We start from the raw sequence: 21,917 nt of genomic DNA on the forward strand, positions 1-21,917 counted from the left end.
TTGTGTTCCCTAAAATTTTGTCAATGTGATAGGTCCAATTAGGACCCTTTGAATAAATCTTCCAATCACACCAATCAAATGGAAGGAATGGTGGCTTAATTTGTTTTCCAAATATATAAGGACATTAATTATCTCCATTTGGCAGAAGAATCAAGAATGTGAAGAGTATAATTATCTCTTTGGTTTATTCAAGTTAAGGACATAATTAATTATCTTAGCCTTTTTTCTTGAATCATTCACCCCTAGCAAATGACGAGCTATTTCTATTTGTCTGGACAAAAACTGGTAGTACAATAATGAATTCGATCAGGACCGAATCTAGGATTGTTAATCAGTGGGTCAATTTCGCAAGCAATATTTAGTGACAAATATTTTAATATTAGTGGGGCTCGTGCAAATAATTACTCCATAATCTATACTTGTAGCATTTGACAAGTTGTTGGGGACACTTGACCGCAACTCAACCTCAGGTATAATTCTTAGATGGCCGCATGTGCGAAAAATTTGCGGCCAAAAGCAAATAGTTTGCGGTAGTGTGCAAAAGTTTACGTTCAAGAGCAATAGTTTGAGGCCAGAAGCAATATTTTGAGGCCAAGAGCAATAGTTTACGGCAAAGAGCAATATTTTGGTGGCCATGTGCAAAAGTTTGCATCCAAGAGCAACATTTTGCGGCCAAGTGTAAAAGTTTGCGGCCAAAAACAATATTTTGCAACCAAAAGCAATAATTTGTGGCTGTGTAAAAATTTGTGGCTAAGAGCAATAATCTGTGGGCATATGCAAAAATTTGCGTCCAAGGGCAATATTTTGCAGCTAAGTGTGAAAGTTTGCGGCCAAGATCAATAATTATTATTTTTTCCCTGGTCAATCGGAAATTCACAAGTTACTACTGGTTTTGTCTGTTTATCGCACAGGCTGGTTAGGTTTAGGGTTTGGTCACATTGTAGGGCCTCCAGAATTGTAAGTGATCACTCTCTTCGTTCCAATTTATTGGTTATCTTTAAGAGTGCGTGTTATTTTTTAATTGATTATATCTTATAATTTATAATCTTTTAAGTAATTTTAAAACTTTGTATAAAAGAACTCATTGACATCTATCAAATAAGATTCATATTTGATATAAAAAATATTATAAATTAAAAGATATAAGTAATAGTAATATAATCAATCTTTCGAGACTTCCAAAAAATAAAAGAGAACCAAGGATTTGAGACGGAAGGAGGAAAATTTTGGACTCCTTGAAGTAATTTATTCTTTCATACCCTTCATTGGATCCTCTTCGGTTCTGTAAAGAGATCGTACCATATTGTTGGCTCTACTTGAAAAATGAACTCATTTTTGTTTATTTTTTAAACTTCGTCAAGAACATCAATCATGCCCGTTGAAAATTAAGTTCATTAGATGTGAACTAATATGATTAAAACACACATTCCTGTAGAAAACAATTAGATTTTCACTCTAAAAATCGAAATTCATTCATCTTAAAGTACCAAACATGATAAATTACGGAGTCATTCTTGATTCCAGCACATGTGACGGATTGAAAATAATTGCTTTTAGTTTGAATCTCACGAGAATTAAATAATTTAAATTGTCAGGCCATTGGGACTTTTCCCCTGTATACTTTCAGGCATTTAGAATTAATCCAAGTGCACGCAAGACATCCATTTATACAAACAAGAAAAAGTTTGCTCCCAGTCTCCATGTCCCAAGTTTTGGCTAAATGAACGCATTCATACGAAGAAGAAGTGATTCATACAAGCCTATCTCCATGCCTTTGTTTCTCTATTTGATGCGTGCCGAAGCTTCGATTCCGTGTTAATGGAATGCGACCTTCTTCTTCCCCTCAACATGCGCATAATCCCACATGCTTTGCGAGGTCTTTGTTCTCCCATTTACCCAATACCCACTTATCGCATGATACTCCTACACAAAAGCTACAGCTTTTCAAGACCATTGTTTCTTTCTCTTCGTTTTCGCTCATCTCCTTCTGCTGCTTTGAATGTTATTCAACCCAATATTGAAGTAGGCAGCAAATTATTTAGTGCCAATTTGCCCGAGTCAAGTAAAAGTGGGGTGAATTTGGATAGGTTGGGTAATAGAGGGATTGGAAATACAGGTGGAAAAGAGAGGCTTAAATGGTACTCACAAATGCTGCGAGACTGTGCTTTGAATGAAGGGAAGGCAATTCATGGGCACGTTATCAAGAACGGGGTAGACCCAGATATGCATTTGTGGGTTTCATTGATTAATTTCTATGCAAAGTGTCAAAGTTTGGAGTTTGCACGTCAAGTGTTTGATGAAATGCCGGGCCGGGATGTGGTGTCTTGGACGGCTCTAATCGCGGGGTTCGTTGCTGAAGGCTATGGCAGTGATGGTGTTTACTTGTTTAATGAGATGAGGAAGGAAGGTATTAGACCCAACGAGTTTACTTTAGCGACTGGTTTGAAAGCTGGTTCTATGAGCTTGGATTTAGAGTTTGGGAAACAGGTACACGCGGAGGTGATTAAAGTTGGGAAATTCTCGGATGTTTACGTTGGTTCTGCTCTCGTTGACCTCTATGCAAAATGCAGTGAGATGAAATATGCATGTAAAGTGTTTTTTTCAATGCCCGAACAGAACGATGTGTCGTGGAATACGCTGCTTAATGGATATGCTCGGATGGGTAATGGGGAAGAGGTATGGGAACTGTTTTGCAAGATGACAGAATCACAAATGAAGCTGAGCAAGTTTACCCTGTCTACTGTTCTCAAGGGTTTTGCAAACTCAGATGCTTTGGGGGCAGGGCAAGTTATCCATTCTATGGCGATCAAGATTGGGTTTGAACAAGATGAATTTGTGAGTTCTACTCTTGTAGATATGTACTCCAAGTGGGGGCTTGCAGATGATGCGCTAAAAGTGTTCACGAGGATAAAAAATCCTGACATAGTGGCATGGACATCAATGATCAGTTGTCTTGATCAACAAGGGCGGAAACAAGAAGCAGCAAATTTGTTTCTCTTGATGAGGGATATCGGTTTGAGACCAAATCAACATACCCTTTCTAGTCTTGTTAGTACCGCAGCCGATCTCAACCCACAATATAGTGAAAGCATCCATTGTGCTGTATTCAAATATGGTTTTCAGTTTGACACTTCAGTCAACAATGCATTGATTACGATGTACATGAAAATTGGGTATGTTGAAAATAGTTGTCGGGTTTTTGACTCAATGAGTAATCGGGATTTAGTTTCGTGGAATGCCCTATTTTCAGGATTCCATGATAATGAAACTTGTGATCAAGGGCTGAGGATCTTCAACCAAATGCTTCTGGAAGGTTTCAAGCCTAACATGCAAACATTTATCAGCATTCTGAGGTCTTGTTCCAGCCTTAGCAATGTAAGCTTTGGGAAGCAAATTCATGCCCGTATTATTAAAGGGAAACTTGATGACGTTTTCGTAGGAACTGCTCTCATTGACATGTATGTCAAGTGTAGGTGCTTGGAAGATGCAGAAGTAGTTTTTACCAGATTGAAAGAAAGAGATGTCTTCACTTGGACAGTGATCATTTCTGGCTACGTGCAAACTGATCAAGAGGAGAAAGCCATTCAGTACTTCGGTAAGATGCAAAAAGAAGGTGTTAAACCCAATGAGTTCACCCTTGCCAGCTGTTTGAGGGGTTGTTCTGGGATCGCGAACCTTGAAAATGGGCGGCAGCTCCACTCATTCGCAATTAAGTCGGGTCAATGTGATGATATCTTTGTTGCTAGTGCAATTGTTGATATGTACGGAAAATGTGGTTGCATAGACAATGCAGAGACTTCTTTCAAGGGCTTGGATTTTCGTGACACCGTGGCGTGGAACACAATGTTATGTGGGTATTCACAACACGGGAAGGGAGAAAAAGCTCTTGAAGCTTTTCAAATCATGTTAGTTGAGGCTGCAGTGCCCGATGGGGTTACCTTCCTTGGTATTCTTTCTGCTTGTAGCCACATGGGTTTAGTTGAGGAAGCTAAAAGGTATTTCAACTCAATGAGTGATGTGTATGGGATAATTCCTAACACTGAGCACTATGTTTGCATAATTGATACCCTAGGTAGGGCAGGCAAATTTGACGAGGTTGAGAGCCTCATTGACAATATGGAGATTGAACCAAATGCCTTGATATGGGAGACTGTTCTTGGGGCTTGTAAGATTCATGGAAATATAGAATTTGGAGAGAGAGCAGCAGAGAAACTTTTTGAACTTGAACCAGAGATTGATTCAAATTATATTTTGCTTTCAAACATTTTTGCTGCCAATGGGAGGTGGGGTGATGTTTCAAGAATTAGGGCATTGATGTCTAGTCGTGGTGTTAAAAAGGAACCAGGGTGTAGCTGGGTAGAGGTAGGTGCTCAGATCCATGTGTTCTTGTCTCAAGATGGGTCGCATCCAAAGATCTTGGAAATATATGAAAAGTTAGAGGAGCTTGAACAGAAACGTGCTTCAGTGGCCTATATTCCAAACGAAGTTGAAGCGCATCATAATGTGGATGGTAAAGAGAAGAGCCAGAACCTCTTTCATCACAGTGAAAGGTTGGCTCTAGCTTTTGCCCTCATAAGCGACAAGCCGAATAAAACAATCAGAATCTTCAAGAATCACCGCATTTGTGAAGACGGCCATGATTTTATGAAGCACATTTCGAGCATTATAAATCGGCAGATAGTTGTTCGTGACATTAAACGCTTCCATCACTTCCAACAGGGCACCTGCTCGTGTCAGGATTATTGGTGATTTTCTGGTATATGAAGTGGTAACTATATTCCATAAAATTGAAGATCCTGTTGTCTGCAGCTTAATAGCATCCAGGAGAAAAGGTTACCAGTGTTCCCCTGGTGTTGTCTTTCTGATCAAGGTACCCTTCCTTTTAGATTTTTTTTTTTGCATGCAATGCAAATATGGATAGTGGGAGAATTTTTACCTGACTGGTTGTAGCTGCGTTTAGTCAATTCGTAAATGTGTGCTGTTGGAGTGACAACTCTTCCATTTGGTCAATGCATATCTCACATTTAATTGGAATTTTCTATTTTGAGATGGGAATTTTCTATTTTGAGATGTAATAACCCTGCCACTGTGGTGCCTAAAGCATCCTAGAAGTTCTGAAATCAGACATAACAAGAAAAGTTCGCCATATTTGTCTTTACATGTCTATAGCAGGAACACAATTGAACTATATCTTAACCTTTGCAACTCTAAATAAAGACAAATTCATTGAAAATAGTAACTCTCTTTTGGTTCTGATACCAATGAGCTATTTTAGTAGCCTTGATTTGGATATTTGATTGGAAAGGAGATTTTAAAACTGAAAGAAGAAACTCATCTAAGTTGCTTGTCTTCAACTTGTGAAATTGTATCCTTGAACTTAGATGGCATCCATATTGATATTTGCTCCCTCGAACGTCTTATTACTTCTGTATTATTTAGTGAAGATGATTGGAGTTCACATGATTGTAGTACTTTCAAAGACCCAGGAAAATGGACTCTCTTTATAATATAGATCTATAGTATCATAGCCATAGGAGAGGCTGTACATGAGAGGGGGATTTAATTTCAACACCCAGCATAGTGAGGGTGTTTTTCCCAGCACCGAAAGTGTATAACACATTAACACCCGCACAAAAACAAAAGCACATATAATGCAGGAGGAAATAAGGGGTATATTACTGACAAGTCTGTTGTGTATTTTATGCAGGACGAAATGCATGCGGTAAAATTTGTTGTGTTGCTATTCGTCATTCGACAATGAGTGGAACATAATGCTAATTGATGAGCTCTGTGCAGCATATACAAGTGATGGTGCTAGATCACTGGGCCATCCTTGTACACAATATTGTGGATGTAGAGCTTTCGAAAGGTACCATATAATTTTTGCCTAGATGTAGGACTATTTCACCCGTGACATAGGAAGCAGTATCAGACTCACTCTTTGGCCTTCCTCCTTTCTCTTACATCTACAAGAGGATCTTTAGCATTCAGCGTTCTTAGGTCTTGCAAACGTTCAATCTTCTACTCCTGATAGTTGTCTTTTCCCACCCTTTTAGAGTACCTATTCTTTGTCCTTCCTTTTAAGGCCTGTCATTTGAGAATACCCATATCTTCTTTCTTTTCTTTTCTTTTTGTTTCTCTTCGCTTTATTGACTGCATGTTGTCTCAGACAGCACACATTTCGTATCTGCATGTAATTCATTTCATTTCGTATCTTATTTGATTTCTATTAAATTCAAATGGTTGGAAAAATTAGGCTATCATATAATTCATTTCATTCTCATAACCGAAGTCATGTCCTTTTTATTCACAGAATTCCTCGCAGCTTGCTGCACGAGGCTTGTTACTGCTGTATAAGATCCGGAGAATGGGAACTTATCAGAGCACAAGAGGTTCATCACTCGGTCCAAAATAATGCAGCAGATGGAGAACTGCAATAAGCTACTACTTGCGAAAAATTACCCATCTTATACTTCTGCAGTTAGACCTGTAGTTTGTGAAAGTGCGGGAAACTTCTAATCATCTATTAATTCATTGCAAGTTTTCATGGAGAGGCTGGTCAAAAATACTTTGATTGGTGGGAGGTTCAATGGGTTTGTCCTTCCAATTTGATTTCTTTGGAATTTGTCCCACATTGGTTAATTATCTCTTCCAAAACTAGTATATGAACCTGGGCAGCCTCTCCACTCTTTGCCAATTGGTATGGAGAATTTGTTCCCCCTTGTTTGTGCCATAAGTGCACCGTTGTTTGTTGTGATCCAAGTGTTTTGGATCCTTTGTTTACCTCTCCACGTGCGAGTCAGGGGTCGCACGTGCGGGGGAGTGTTGGGATTTGTCTCACATTGGTTAATTATCTCCTCCAAACTAGTATATGAGCTTGGGCGGCCTCTCCACTCTTTGCCAATTGGTTTGGAGTTAGATGCTTTAACAGATCAATTGGTGGTTCTTCAACAAATTCAGAAATGTAGAGAAGGGGTGTTGGGAGGCATGCTGCTTTGAAACTGAATGATCAATTTGGCTTGAAAGGAATGAGGTTGTCTTCCATATGAAGGAGCAGAACTTTGCAGAGTTGGTGGATTAAAACAAGAGTAGCTCGGTGGGTTAAAGCTAACTTTGTCTTGAAGGGTTTCTTTGGATGACTTCAAGAGATGCCTCCGGGGGATTAGAAGGCTGAAGGTGCCTAAAAATGATTCTGTAGCTTATGATGTAAGAAAATTCATCATGAGGGGTGTCCTTTTTGATGGATTGGTTGGAATTTAGCTCTACTCTAAAGTTCTGCTATGATGGTTGTGGCGTCTTGAGGATTTGGAAGGCTTGGCCTATTGTTTTTCGTCTGCGCTTGTGCTCAGATTTGAAGTTGTGTTTTGAAGCTGGTTGGGGATGCAGGGATGAGTTGTGTTTTGAAGCTGGTTTTGGATTCAGGGATTTATACTGGCTTTCAGATTCTACAAGGTTGGTGCTATGATGTTGGTTTGCTGGTGTTGATACGTCCTATCCACATAGAAAGCTTACCCTTTTCACGCACATTACCAGTGGATGCTACAACCACTATCGCTTTGGCTGCAGGAGGGGAATGGTTCTGCAGTTGGTTCTCCTTATGCAGTTGATGTTTACTGAGAATGGGATATATTGTTAAGGTGCTTTGAATTTGTTTTTGTGATGCGGGGGCTTGGTTGTGGCATTCAAATCCTACAAGGCTTGTATTTCTGGGATGATTTTTTCAGCTGCGGTATTTGTTTTTACTGGATTGTTGTAGGTTTGGTTTTGCTATTGCTGGTACAGTTTCTGCTTGTCTGTTGGTGATGTTTTCTGCTCTGGATGTTCGATATTTTCTGCAATTGATGCTGCTGCTGTTTTCTTTGCAAAAGTTGATGGTGGACCTTGTACACCAACACTCGCTTTGGTGCTGATTTGCTGGTTTTGGTCTAGTGTCTTCTGAGGTTTTCTGCTGGTTATGGATCTGTTAGACCTATGTTTTCATGATGCTGGTATTCCGTGGCTTACGAAGGCTAGGCTCTGAAGCTTTATGGACAGTTTTTTTTTTTTTTCTGGTCTTTGGTTCTTGCTTCTTGTCGATATTGTAACCCTTTCTTTTTCTCTTTATTTCTCTCTAGTTGAGTCCTTGCCAACCTTGTTTCTTGCTTTGGGGCGGTGGGTGGCATGTGATTGTCCAAGCTCAAAGGTCCCAACCTCCTTGGGATGTCTGATCTTGGTAGTGATGCCATCATGCTCATTATTCTTTAAATCTTTGTACTACTTCGTTCATTGATTCATAAAATTCTTTCCTTTTGCTTAGCAAAAAAATAACTTCAGATCAAACCCAATTTAAATAATTTGTCAAGCATCATGGAGGAGAGAGTATCTGAGAATGGCCATCATACAAAAAAATAAGATACTGGTACAGGGCAAAAAGTTTTGCGCAGCAGATCCGACCAGAGCACAAAGATCTCATAACAAAAATTTAAGCTTCTGGTAGCACACCTTTTTTCCCGCATATTGTAATCTCACCCCTGTGAATAGGCCAACTATGAAAAAAGTGGCATGCGTACTCTGCTATGCATTTGCTTAACCTCTGGATTTGGACATCGAATCAGAAAAATTAGCTTTAACACAAGCCACATAGCAGAAGTAGATGGCAAAAGCCTTCGTTGCGATCTATTTCGTCCCATCCAAAGGTCCTCATTCCTCCTTTTCTTAATCAATATCTTCATCCGAGAGTGGATCCACAACCTCGCTTCCAGTACTTACTTCATGGTTCCTGAGAAATGCCAAATTCTCTCCTGATGCACCAGAATCATTATGTAGGTTGTACTTCAGAAACTTTATGTGTTTTTTCTTTCCACCACTCCTCCCTCCTTTCCTCTTTCTTCCCCCACCATTTTCTGCTGATGTCATTGTGTGGGCAGCCTTCACAAATGCAGCATTCATAGACTCTTTTGTCCTTTCGTCATTCTCGCTTCCATCTTCCCCCTTGTTATCAATGAAGAAGCCGAGATCAGCATCTGTTTTTGTTCCCCTTCTATTGTATGCTAGTTGCTCATGTTCTGCTTCTAAAATATCAAATGTTAATCTGGACTTGTATTGTGCAATGCCCTCATCCAATAATCTGAACCCTTGATCCTCTAAATTAAGTAACCACTCTGGAAAATAAGACCAATTACAACTTTTTGTTAATAGAGATCTATATTGGCCATAAATAGTTTACTGCAACTCAAAAGTATTAGAGCTACTTACTCATAAGTGCTCTGGGAGACAATCCCCTTGGTTGACCAGCTTTACTGCCCATTCCAATCTCATTGGAGACCAATTTAACTAATTGGGTAGGTAATGTGGAACCAGAGAAGGCATTTATATATGAGATAGCTTTAGTCTGATCGCCTTTTCTCCTGCAGAAAGGCTGGTTATGGTTACAATCATTGCATGAGACTTAGGTTAGACTTTCAGGTGTAATTTTTACGCTTAGTACCTGAATAGCTCTGTGGCTTCATGTGTAACAAGCACTCTTGCGATAGCAAGATTTGTTACGCGTTTAGCAGGTAGATCAACTAGTTTATTGAGATTGAGGAAAGAATACTCTGCCAATATCACAGCATCATAGATAACTTTCCTCACGGAGACCTCGTCTTCAGAACTCTGCAGGACATTTCAAAATGCTCATTGGATCTCAAATTAATGATAAAAATGAGAGTAAAAGAACAAGCCACAGTTAATTAGAAATGTCACCTCATATAACGTGACATAATAATGTTAATTCCAGCAACTAAATACCAGATTCTCATTCTTACTTTGGCAATAACATATACAATTCGTGAGGAAAACAATAGCGATCATAAGAGTTAGCTTAGCCTGAGTTCATGTTCAATTCAAGTCCGGTAACAGATCCCCATCACTATCATCTTCATACCACTTCACACGGAATCACTGAATACATACATCAGCCAGGCATACTTCCCAGCACCTAAAAAAACTCGAAACCAAAACAAGGTTGACATTCTGTATACAACTGTTCAACCGATTCTCATTATGTAATGAGAAGTACTTGGATTTGCAATTATTGTCCCCTTTAAGATTTTCATTGTTCCATACTTCCATTTTTCATAGTGTAACAAATAAATCAAATTTCTATTCACTTACAGTTCAACCCCATGGTCCCCACCAGCAACCAACAACTTGGATTGGTACCAACCCACCCCAGAAAATTTAACAACTCCAGCCTCCAATAAGGAGGGATGCAGCCTATGAGTACGACAAGCACTGACTCAGTTTTGTTACTTGCATTTAAGGGATTAGATTTTCATGATTAGACTCACAGGACAGTCATTAGAATTCGAAGTGCCCAGTTTCTTAAAGAAAAAAACATTTTATAACAGAACAAGCATGCACCAAAAGTTGGAATTTAAGGACCTCTGTATCAAATTCAAACCATAAATGAGAAAAGAAAAAATGAATTAGAAGCATTCCAGAAAGACTCTCTTACCAATAGGGAGTTTACAGGTAAAGTTTGCTCCAGAAGAATCCGCACTAGTGTATCTGGAGACACATAAGAGAAAAGCAAACGTGAGAATATTTGCAGAGAAAATGAACCCGAGAAGCTATGTGAGATCATCCAATAGTGCCTCATCCACCCTTAAGTGAATGAAAATTTACAAGGCAAAGTTCATGCTCAATATTCATATACAACTATCATACATGGTCAGCTATCGGCATGGTAGATGTTGATATAAGGATCAATCAAACGAAGGATCTATTGTACAGCCTTAAAATGTTAGCAGATTTGTGGAAACAATCACGAAGAATGTATCCATATAAATGCAAACAGTCTACCCCAAGGCTCACAACTGTTTGAGCAAAACCGTTTCACAATGATCGGTTATCTTTAAACAATCTTTCCATATGTGAAACAAGGACTCCATAATCAAATGCGAAGACAACATGTGTTCACATAGGTGTATGGCTCATGACAATATTACAATCTAACAAAAGCAGGATTCACAATGTAGAGCATCAAAATGTCAGCAACTAATCAGAATAGATCAATGCCATGCTTAGGAGTTAAGCTGTGTCATTCTACACCCAAATTGTCTATCCCAAGACTCCCAACTGTTTGAAATAAAATCATTTTACAAAAGAGTTCCAGCAGAATAGGCTAATAGCTATTAGTTGGAAATGAGAATAAAGCATACTATGTTCAAGGAAAGCACACTAACCGAAGAAATAGAAATTCCGAAAACCAGTTATGGAACCAACAGCCCAATTCCTCAACTCTTTCTCCAACCCCGGTTCTGAATCTCCCCAACGGAAATCCAAACACAATTTCAATAAAAATGCCTCCGCGATCACAACTCCAGCCACCTCACTAACACTACTCCCTTCCACACTAAGCCTTCGAACAATCTCATCACCCAAAAGCGGGAAAAACAATTTAAACACTTCCTTTGCTTCTATATCCTGACCAATCCAAACACGAACTAACTCCTCAAAAGGTCTACAAAAATCACCACCACCATCATCACCATTTGCGGAGCAACACACACTGATATTTCCAAGAACTGCATCAACCAAAGACTTAATCTCTCTCACCACTTTCTTCTCTCTCTTTGCCCCCAATTCTTCTTTACCTTCCAAATCAGCAACCAGTATACACACCTCGTACACAACCGGAGCGAGCAACACGATGCTCTTAGAAGAGCTACACGAGGCCGAAAACCCCGCTACCGACTGAAACAGGTCTTTTGCGGCTGAGACTCGATCAAAGATCTCGTCCTTAGGCAAATTCGTGCGATTAAACGATAAGGCCGAGTAGACCCAGATGGTTTCGAGAGGTGGGTTAGCTCTAGCTTGCATTAGTTCAAAGAAATTGGAGCTGAAATCCGAGAAATCACGGGTGCGGGAGTCTAAGAGGTCTTGTATAGATTGGTTTAGGGTTTGTTCGAAGTTTTGGCCGATGAAGTTTCGCGGAGGGATTAGGGTTGAAGCCATGGTGACGACGAGTCCCCTTCGGTGAACTGCGGGGAGTTCAAATAGCGAGGGAGCAAAACCCCTTTTCACAGGGAAAAAAAAGGGAAGCAAAACCCTAATTGGCGTGTTAGTAAAACGACGGCGTCTTTAAAACTCGCATCTTGTAAACGCGGGTTTGAGGCTGTGCGGCTAAGAGTAATTATATGCGGCCATGAGCAATTCTATGCGGAAATGAGCAATTCTTAGCGGCCATAAGTAATTTCACGCAGTCATAAGCAATTCTAATGGCCATAAGCAATTCTATGCAGCCATAAACAATTCTTAGCGGCCAAAAGTAATTTTATGTGGTCATGAGCAATTCTATACGGCCATGAGTAATTCTTAGTGGCCATGAGCAATTCTTTATGGCCTAGAGTAATTTTATGCGGTCATGAATATGCGGCCATGAGTATATTTACACGGCCATAAGCAATTATTAGCGACTAAAATTAATTTTACACGGCCATGAGCAATTATTAGTGACCATGAGTAATTTATCTATTCTAATATATAAAAGGAGAACACCACTTTGATGTCTCCCTTTTTTGACAGAAATGATAGAGGTACCGAAAATGGGGGAGAGATTTCGGACCGACGGCCGCCGGCGGGCCGTCTCCGGCCACCGGACGGCCGATCCGAGCCGTCCAAAAATTCTAAAAAAAAAAACCGAGGGGCCCAACGTGGGAATCAACGTCATCCGAGGTGTGTAGGGTGCTTGATCGGAGCACCCCTTTTCGTGTGTATATGTATAGGGTGCTCCGATCAAGCACCCTACACACCTCGGATGACTTTAATTCCCGCGTTGGGCCCCTCGGTTTTTTTTTTTAGAATTTTTGGACGGCTCGGATCGGCCGTTCGGTGGCCAGAGACGGCCCGCCGGCGGCCGTTGGTCCGAAATCGCTCCCCCATTTTCGGTACCTCTAGCAACACTCCTTTTTTGAAGTCATGTCATGTATTTTTTCTTTTTCATAAATGCCCTCTTAAAAAAAGAAAAAGCCAATACAAAAGTAACAAAACAATAACAATTACTGTAACTGTAAGAATATATTTGACATTTTAACACCAAAAAAACTGCGGAAATCAATTGTCACCCTATTACATGTCCTCCTACTCCACCAGCCACCAACCAACTCCACACATTTTTCTGTTCTTCTCCCCAATTTCTACTAGAAAATTTCCTTTCATGTAGGTTCCATACCTGCAACTTCTGTAAATTCGTCTTCTACTCAATTACTATAATGGCCTTTCTTTTTTTAATTTTTGTTCGTTTCCGTATTTACACTATATCAGTTTGCAATTGCTTCACCAATGGACTCACCTGTCACTTTCATCTCACTTGTTACTTTCTTACACTTTTTCGTTTTCATTACCTAATTCAACCTTCTTTTTTCTAATTGTTTGAACAATTATGCTACACATAAAATGGTACAAAGGAAAGGCAGCCGTGAGGTCAGGTCAAATTTTGTATTGGCTTCTGTTATTATTTCTTTTCAAAAAATTACAGAGTCCCAAACGCAATTTTTGTTCACAAACCAAAAAAAAAAACATTGAAAGTTGAAACACCTATATTTTTACGAAGGCATGAATTTTCAACTTTAAAAAAAAAAAAAGCATTCAGATTCATGAACTAGAGGCACCCATTGCGTCTGCAAGTCGAATTTTGTATAAATTTGTAAAAATTCGATCAAATATCAAATGGAAAGTTGTGCAAATTTGGATAAAATCCGGTTCACACATGCATATCGTGTGCCCAGGCCGCTAGTTCTCACTAAAGAAGTAGCCTGACCTAACCTCACATGTTGATCCTCCAGACTCGCGCCTCAAGAACGCGGTTTGAGGAGCGCGGTCTGTTCAACCTCCCGTCTCCATGTGCCAGATTTGTAAAACGACGGCGTCTTTCAAACTCGCTACTTTTAACGCGGGTCTGAGGTTACGTAACGACGACTACAGAAATCAACTGTTTACTTGCTTTCGATTGGCTGAAAAGGACGGGTCCACCCTACGTGTCCTCAAAAGCAACCAATCAGAAACAAGAAAACACGTCTTGCCTGTTGAATCAAAGGAACCACGTATGCTCATGGTTTTCTGCAAATCTCACTCACTCTTGCGAGCTCAAAATAAAACAGAGTCTTCAAAGTCTCGTCTTCTTCCAAATAGAGAGAGAGAGAGAGTAATGGCCAAGATTGATCGAATTGGGGTGCTAGTACTTTCTGCTTTGATTGTATTCACATGGGTTCCGATTTATCAATGTGCTAAGAAACCAGTTGGGGCTGCGAGGAAAGAGGACATACCCTATATAAAGTGTCAGGTCTGCGAAAAGCTCGCTCATCAATTGTATCAACAAGTCCAAGATAAACAAGCCCAGATCTCGCCAAAGAAGGTATTTTTACCAATCGAAGTTTTTTGTTTGTTTCTTTGAGTTTCTCCCCAAGTCCATATAATTTTATTATACTATTCAGTAATCGAGGTAGTGGGCGTTTCTCATTATCATGAATCGGATTTTTCATTTTTTCTTTTACTTGGGTGTAATCTTTAAGTCATTGGGCTTTGTGGTTCAACTGGGTTGGAGTATCTTCTAATTTCTTTCAATTTTTTTTATTTTTATTTTATGTTAGTTTCACTTTCATCAAATTGCTGGTGTGAGGTTGTCTGTGTAGTCTACGTCAATACGTTTGATTTAGTAACTGAGGTTGTGGGTGTTGCTCATTCTATTCCAGATCTTATTCAAGAATTCTTTAATTCGTAAGATTTGATCTCAACTGAGTTGTATTCTAAGTCATATAATTCGTGGAAGCATGAAAACTTCTTAGAAACACATGCGAACCTACAAAGATTCACGAGGATTGAGAGCGTGAGAGTAGTGTGAGGGTTGAGAGCGAGAGCTCATGGCATTTTGAAGGATTATGTGACTAAGGTTCTAGTATCTCCTCATGTCTTTCAGTTTATGGGTTTGTAGTGGGTATTCTTTGTTTTCTCGTTAGTATTCTGAATCCTGATTAGCGTGTGTTCTTCATTGTAATTAATGGGTCACTCAAGCCTCACCACTCTTGATTTGGTTTCGTTTCGTTCACGGAAATCTAGACATTTAACTGTGCTTTTGGATCTAGTTATTTTGTATGACTGGGTATTTCCCATTCTCTACCTTTCTGTTGTCTTAAGAGCTAGCTTTGTTGCGATTCCTCATTCCCAGAGTTTGTTGTCGTTCTTATTCAATTGTCCCTCACTGTTTGTTTGCTACCAATCTGTTACTGCATATTTACTATTTATTTTGATGGCTATGTGGTTGTTATAAATGTTTCTTCTGCAATTGTGGATCAGATATCAGAGTATGAAATCATCGAAATATCAGAGAATGTGTGTAATTTAAAGAAGCAGGAAGCAGATTGGGTTCTTAAAATTGATATAGTGGAACAAGGAGATAAATTGGAGGTGAGGTGATATTATCTTGCCTTTATATTTCATGATTTGTGGAATGATTTTCATCTTCTTTTGTGAGAGTGTAAGCTTTTTGAGTATTTCTGGTAAGTGGCTATATGAGTAGACCTAGTTGGAAACCCCCCACACCTTTCGTTGGTGGAATCACGGGATGTTTATATGCTTGCCAAAATTATTGATGACACGCTTGCGGTAAAACTTCAGTCATATAATGCTTAGCGAATTTTCTGACTTCATTTTGCCCTTGTTCAGCTTGTTGAACATGAATCTGAAGGACAATGCAATTCAAAATGCAAAACAATTGAGCGCGCTTGTCAAGAGGTGAGATTTTAATAATTATTTGCTCCCTGTTTTAATTCTTCTTTTCACGTTTAATTGTATCGTTGAACAATTATTGCAATTATGCTATTTTGTAATATCGTAAGATTTTGGATGAGCTCCTTAACTTTTGTCCTAATAATTGGATTTTTTCGAGTTGTTGCAGGTCATGGGTTACTCTGATACTGATGTCGCTGAATATTTATACAAAAATAAGCCACAGATTGAGTCGTTGACGCATTTGCTTTGCAATAAGCTTAGTAAAGCATGCACTACCAAGCCACCACCAGTTCCTAAGGTGATTTGCATTATGATGCTCAAGCTAATCATTTTGCGCGTTAGATTTTGCTTTCTTGTGGACCATTCTTTTTTTTCTTTTTCTTTTTCTTTTTTGCATTTCTGCTACATGCTTTTCTGCATCTTTTTTCTTACATATGGAAAACTGCCAAAACCTAGTGGAATCCTCAGTAGAATCCCTCAATTTTACAAACCCTCAAGAAAAATATATTGAAAATAAACTCTCACAGCTTGATTGTGGAAGTAGTATATACATTTAAAACTACTAACAGTGGGATTTAAAAAAAAATAGAGAAAATTTTGCTGTTTGAAGTGGAAAAGCTGAACGGCAAAATGGTGTTTTATGCATAAAGCGCTTGCCTCATATCAAACCTACAACTTGAAGGTTAATAGGCTGAGTTTGTAGAGGGCAATAACTTGGATATTCTATGACCGCAGTGCCTAAGACAAGGGTCGTATACATTCATGATCATGAAGGATTGTAAAGAACTAATTTTTGCCTTGAGCTACCTTACAAGCCTCCTTTTGGGGGGGCTTCGGATTGTAGTTGTGAGGTAAGACATGAAGACATATGCAGAGTTAATGTGGAACATCTGCGGATAGGCGTTTATAAGACTTGAATTCGAGAGCGGATATCTGAATACTAAAGTTGTGTTGAAAAAAAAAACTGATTCCTTTTATTTCTCGCACTTTGAAAGACTGTTTTTCATAGAGGAAGGAAAAAAGAAACGATTGAAAGTGAAATTTAACGGTATTTCCGATTCAGCATTAGGTCATGTTCGTCACTTAACAGTCCATTCCATGGGCATCTTTATATTATGATAAACATCACCTTGGCTGCTCAGGGTTAATCAAGATAATGTTTCACTTTACTCATGAACCTCAATATGTTTGTATTTATTTTATCAGGATCGAACTCCAGGAGAACCCTTTGTACCGAAATCATCAAAAGAGGCTGAAATGGAAAAGTTAATGAAATCCATGGAGGTAAATAAATTTGCAAACAAATACTTGGTTCAGTTTGTGCCAAATTGGTTTACTTAGTTCACCTCTGCTTTAGGGAATGCCAGGAGCGCCCGGAATGAAAATGTATTCAAGGGAAGATTTGATGAACAACATGGGTAACTTCGGTAATGAAGATGCAGATGAAGAAGATGACGATGATGAGGCAGATTTCCCCTCAAAATTGGTATCAAAAGAAGACCTTTGTACGATATAGCATAGCGTATGATGAGTAGATTATTTTGCTAACCTTGAAAAGTTTATTTCAGGGGAATGTGCTGAAAGAGCGAGAGAGAGCGAGATCAAAGAGCGATTGGAAACAAATAATCACAAAGAAAGTTGTGGACACTGGAGAAGCGCTGAAGAAACATGCAAACAAGGTCACTGATCGGATACAGAAATGGTGGAAGGGGAAAAAGGCAAGTATGAAGAAGAAGAATTCGAAGTCCAGCAAACCAGAGCTTTAGAGTTGACACTTTTGTAAGAAGAGAGAGGACAATTTTAGTTTCTCATAGGATAACTTAGTTTCTACGAGGCATTACAAGGCACGCACCAAAAAACCTCACACTTGAATATCCATATCAAAATGATATGAAACCAAATCGGATTTTCTGGTTCCCTGGTGGCCGGTGGGTGTTTAATCAGCTCTGGGAAATTTTGTCAACCAAGTCTTTTGTTCTGTCTTTCTCAGATGAATTTGGACTGTTATCACTGATGTTATTTTCGCTTATAATGGATTGGATCTTCCTCTAAGTAACACAAAGAAATGTCACTTTTGCCTGAGTTTATTTTACAAGAAAGTGAAGGGGAAGGATAAAAAAGTCCTTGTTTTGTGCATGTTTTTTAAGTTATACTAACATAAAACCCGTGCTATCAGGCTATAGAGATTCCAAGTATACCCGGTTATGTACAACCTAATGAAATTTGCAACCCAGAAGCAAACACCACATTCAGCTGGATCTTATTGTAGGACACCTCCTTGATGCAGAATCAAATTCCAAGTTTACAGATGCATCAGCCGTCGGGCGATTTTTCCCAGTCTCAAAAAAAAAAAAAAGAGTTTACAGATGCATCTAAAATCGATGTGACAACCTTTGGGATCTAACGCTAAATACCCCTATTTGTGAAGTTGTTTTGAATTTCACCATAAACATTTTACATGCTTTTCATCTATCCAAACACGAAAAAACATAATTAAATATAGCAAACCTCAATGAGTTGGCCTGATGTTTTAGACCTGAGACTTAGAAATTTGCTCCCGCCTGAGATCTCAGGTTTATTCTTCTTGTTAGCAACTTTTGGGGTTACCTCACTTATAAGCGTGTGGAAAGACTGTGGGAGGAGCTGTAACAATCGGTCTGTGGTGCACGCAAGCTAGCCCGAGACAACCTGGACTATAAAAAAAATAAAAATTTAAATATAGCAGGCCACAGTACATAAGACATACGTACAACACCTCAAAGAGATGAGACGTTGTTAGTCCCTCCACGGTTAATTTGACAGGGTTTGCCAATGTTATTAAACTTAAAAGTATAGGGTTTACACTGATAAATAAAAACATACAAGGCTTAGTTTGTGTCACGGATAAAACGTTAAGGGTATTTATGCAATTTTCTGAAGACTATAGAGGGGAATATATATTTATCTGCCTCTAACTCTGCCCTAAAACTCTAATCGATCAACCAACCCAAAATCTCAAATCGAACAAAGCCCGGCTACACCATAAGATCAGGTACCTCTCTCTCTCTCTCTCTCTCTCTAGATATCATAATTGGTATTGGTGCCTGTAATCTGTAAAGGAAATTGATGTACAAACCAAAAATAGTAAGAAATTTTATCATCAACTTGATTGGGCCTGATTGAATTGTTAGCGGTACCACATGGGTTCATTAAAGAATGTTGGTTTCTTGATTTTCTTGGTTAGCAAGTTTGTTGCATTAGGTTATTGACGTGTGAATTTCGATTATGTATTAGTAGATTGGGGCAGTGATGGCGGCAAGATTGCAGCAATTACAGTCCAAGGCATGTCAAGCGTCGCAGTTTGTGGGGAAGCATGGATCTACGTACTACAAACAGTTGCTGGAGCAGAACAAACAGTACATTCAGGAGCCACCTACCGTGGAGAAATGCAACCTGTTGTCTAAGCAGTTGTTCTACACTCGACTCGCTAGGTAATTCCTTTTGTACTTCAAGTTAAGAGTCTTTTCCTTTCTTGGTTGTTTGTTGAGAGTTGAGGGGGTGTAAACCTACCCAGATATTTTAGGCGCTTAGAGAGTTGTATAGGCTCTATTTATTGTCCGGTCTCTTTTCGGTATTGTCAGATTTTGGGCCATTTTTTTTGTTTCTCTTTGATTTGTACAGGAATGGCGACCCTTTGATGCCTTTCAAAAAATATTTTTACTTGTTAAAAAAATTGAGGATATATGTTCTTAGTTCTTGCAGAGTTGGTTTGTTGGACTTGTTTGCTGTTTGAGTTTTCTATTTTTCAAGAAACTTAAAAAGATAGGTTGTATTTTAGGCAGGAAGGTAGGAGGTATTGATGTTTGGATGTCAAATGTCACATTTAGCTGCCTGATTGATCGAAAAGCTTTGCGTTATGTTACTTGTGTCCATTTAAATGCCTTTCCTTGTAATTCTAAGTTATTATCGCTAGCTTTGTTGGCATTCTCTAAAAGCATTACTTATGTTCCCGCTCATCGTAGAAGTCCCACAAGGGTTGTATCTGGTCCTTGAAAGATTACATTGTGGTTGAAGAATTGTGAAGGTGGGAGAGGCCTAGGTGATTGGCTCTTGCCTAAAACCAATGGTACAGAGAGAGTTTGTTAATTAGTATCTTTAATTCTTGATCATTAGGCATTAGCTATTGCTTAATTCTATATCTGGAGAGCAAACACGTCAAGAGTGTTTTTGAGCTGGTTGCATCTGGCAAAAAGTTGAGTTGATTTGACCTTATGACCTGTAACAACTTGTTTCTCAGGTTTGGCTACTAGATGTTTATGGTTTTCTAGCGCTAGGGATCGCTGATGTGTCTGATACTTGAGCATGCAATTTAACTTTATTTGTGTAAATAAAATTCAAGAGGTTCGACTCCTTGATGCTTAGCACTACTCTAGGCCTGGACGTGGTTGCTTCTATTAAATATATGCATGGATTTTGCTGAGGTTTCCATAAGCTATAGAAATTGTCGATTGTTGGGTCTACCTTTGGGGATTGGGTTTTCTAAGGTTATTTGAGGGAGGGGCATACTTGAGGGTGGGATGCTGCTTCATGTTGAGATTTGTATTTAATACTGGGTGAATTTTAGGTATCTAGAAACAGAAGGGGTATGAAGTATGCTGCTTACCCTAGAGTGTAATATTTTGAGCGGAGATTTATGTACTTCAGATGCGATGACTTAGTTAGGATATAGAAAGTCATAAGATAGTTTGGTGTAAGTAAGAATTATATGACATGTGATCTTTTAATTTTGGCCAAGTAATCCCTGCGGGTGGATGGACGAGAACAGAGGAAAGGATTGGAATTCATTGAAAATCAAAGGTAGATTTGAAAACAAAAATAAAAAGTTAGGAACAAAGCGCACAAGAATTGTTTCTAGCTGCATTTCACGAAAAAGAAACTGATAGCTGGGAATCGTTCAATTGCTTTTAATATCATTTCCTTTCTATTCTTTGAGCCGAAAATTATGTTACCTGTAAGAACTCTAGTAACTTTCCCCCATCACAATACTTTGCACTACAATTGAATGCCTGTACATTTTACGTCTGAAAGTTAATCTTCTCATGCAATGAATGGTGTGCCTTTGCCATGCTTGCATGTGTGTTGCTCCTTAATCCACTATATATCTCTAACTTGGTTACTCCTAACAGTATTCCTGGTCGAACGGAGACATTCTGGAAGGAACTTGATTTCGTCAAGAATGCATGGAAGAACAGGAAAGATCTGAAGGTTGAGGATGCTGGCATTGCTGCTCTGTTTGGGCTGGAGTGCTTTGCATGGTTTTGCGCTGGTGAGATTGTTGGAAGGGGATTTACATTCACTGGTTACTATCCATGAGAAGAACCACCACATGGGCAGAAGTGCTGGGGAGATCGATATTTCATATTTGTATGGTTTCTTTCAAACATTTAGGGTGATTTAAATCACTGGTTCTCTACATGAAAGATTGAGTTTTCCCGATTTTTTGAAAGTTGAGGAATCAATACTAAGGTCGGTCTGGTCAATAATCCTCAAAATCGGAAATGAGTGAACTGTGTAGTCATTCTATCTTGAAGCTACTGCTACTTGTGATTGTCAGAGTTCTGATCCAGGTTTCTATCTGCTTTTACACAATCTTTTGCTTATTCTCTAAACTAACCACATATTGGTGATAGAGTTTGTTAGTTTGGTTTTCCTTCTTGTTTGTGTGCATCCTTGCCTCCTTGGCTTTGCTCTGATTATTTCCAAATACATGTAGACCCCTTATCTCCAGATACGTGGGATTCTAACCCGTGGCCGCAAATGATTGGAGAATTAACATTTTAGTTCAGTCACATGATCTTGCATGGTGTCATCTGCACCTATTAGTTGACTTGCATTCTTGTATTTGTATCTGAAAGTGGAGATGTCGGTTTCTTTCATTATGTTTACGCCTTTATCATGATTAAAGAAAGACATGGAAAAAGAACAAGTCCTCCATTTCAGGTCAACGCTACTGCCATCTCTTCCTCTTCTCTGAGCATCTCCAGCTCCCCCTCTTGGCTGTTGAATTTCTTCTATCCATAGTTCTGCATCAACACTACAGCCAACAGAGAGCTCTTTCACATAGTCCCCAGTCTCTCACTGTTGGTCTTCGACCCCTGTTCTAAGTTCTAACCACACTGTCACCATTG

At 39.1% G+C, this 21,917-nt stretch overlaps 4 protein-coding genes across 4 annotated transcripts; 3 read left to right on the forward strand and 1 right to left on the reverse strand.

Moving 5' to 3' along the window:
* The first annotated feature begins 1,684 nt into the window (after window positions 1–1,684).
* On the forward strand, window positions 1,685–5,916 carry LOC131320089 (pentatricopeptide repeat-containing protein At3g24000, mitochondrial-like). The gene is made up of 2 exons (XM_058350670.1): window positions 1,685–4,870; window positions 5,708–5,916. The coding sequence occupies exon 1, from the start codon at window positions 1,819–1,821 to the stop codon at window positions 4,747–4,749; it is 2,931 nt and encodes a 976-aa protein (XP_058206653.1). The 5' UTR covers window positions 1,685–1,818; the 3' UTR covers window positions 4,750–4,870; window positions 5,708–5,916.
* A 2,392-nt stretch (window positions 5,917–8,308) lies between these two features.
* On the reverse strand, window positions 8,309–12,047 carry LOC131320090 (uncharacterized). The gene is made up of 5 exons (XM_058350671.1): window positions 11,208–12,047; window positions 10,478–10,530; window positions 9,467–9,633; window positions 9,235–9,386; window positions 8,309–9,140 (listed from the first exon to the last, which is right to left on the reverse strand). Exons 1-5 carry the CDS (start codon window positions 11,977–11,979, stop codon window positions 8,695–8,697), a joined length of 1,590 nt encoding a protein of 529 aa, XP_058206654.1. The 5' UTR covers window positions 11,980–12,047; the 3' UTR covers window positions 8,309–8,694.
* Window positions 12,048–14,041: 1,994 nt separating this feature from the next.
* On the forward strand, window positions 14,042–21,398 carry LOC131320093 (uncharacterized). The gene is made up of 8 exons (XM_058350675.1): window positions 14,042–14,377; window positions 15,316–15,426; window positions 15,685–15,753; window positions 15,917–16,048; window positions 16,957–17,034; window positions 17,108–17,236; window positions 17,319–18,781; window positions 19,027–21,398. The coding sequence occupies exons 1-7, from the start codon at window positions 14,069–14,071 to the stop codon at window positions 17,514–17,516; spliced, it is 1,026 nt and encodes a 341-aa protein (XP_058206658.1). The 5' UTR covers window positions 14,042–14,068; the 3' UTR covers window positions 17,517–18,781; window positions 19,027–21,398.
* Window positions 19,039–21,398, forward strand: LOC131320094 (uncharacterized). Its single transcript, XM_058350676.1, has 2 exons — window positions 19,039–19,220; window positions 20,916–21,398. The coding sequence occupies exons 1-2, from the start codon at window positions 19,039–19,041 to the stop codon at window positions 21,100–21,102; spliced, it is 369 nt and encodes a 122-aa protein (XP_058206659.1). The 3' UTR covers window positions 21,103–21,398.
* Window positions 21,399–21,917: the final 519 nt, after the last annotated feature.

Source organism: Rhododendron vialii, chromosome 3a (genome assembly GCF_030253575.1).
Source record: "Rhododendron vialii isolate Sample 1 chromosome 3a, ASM3025357v1".
NCBI lineage: Eukaryota > Viridiplantae > Streptophyta > Magnoliopsida > Ericales > Ericaceae > Rhododendron > Rhododendron vialii.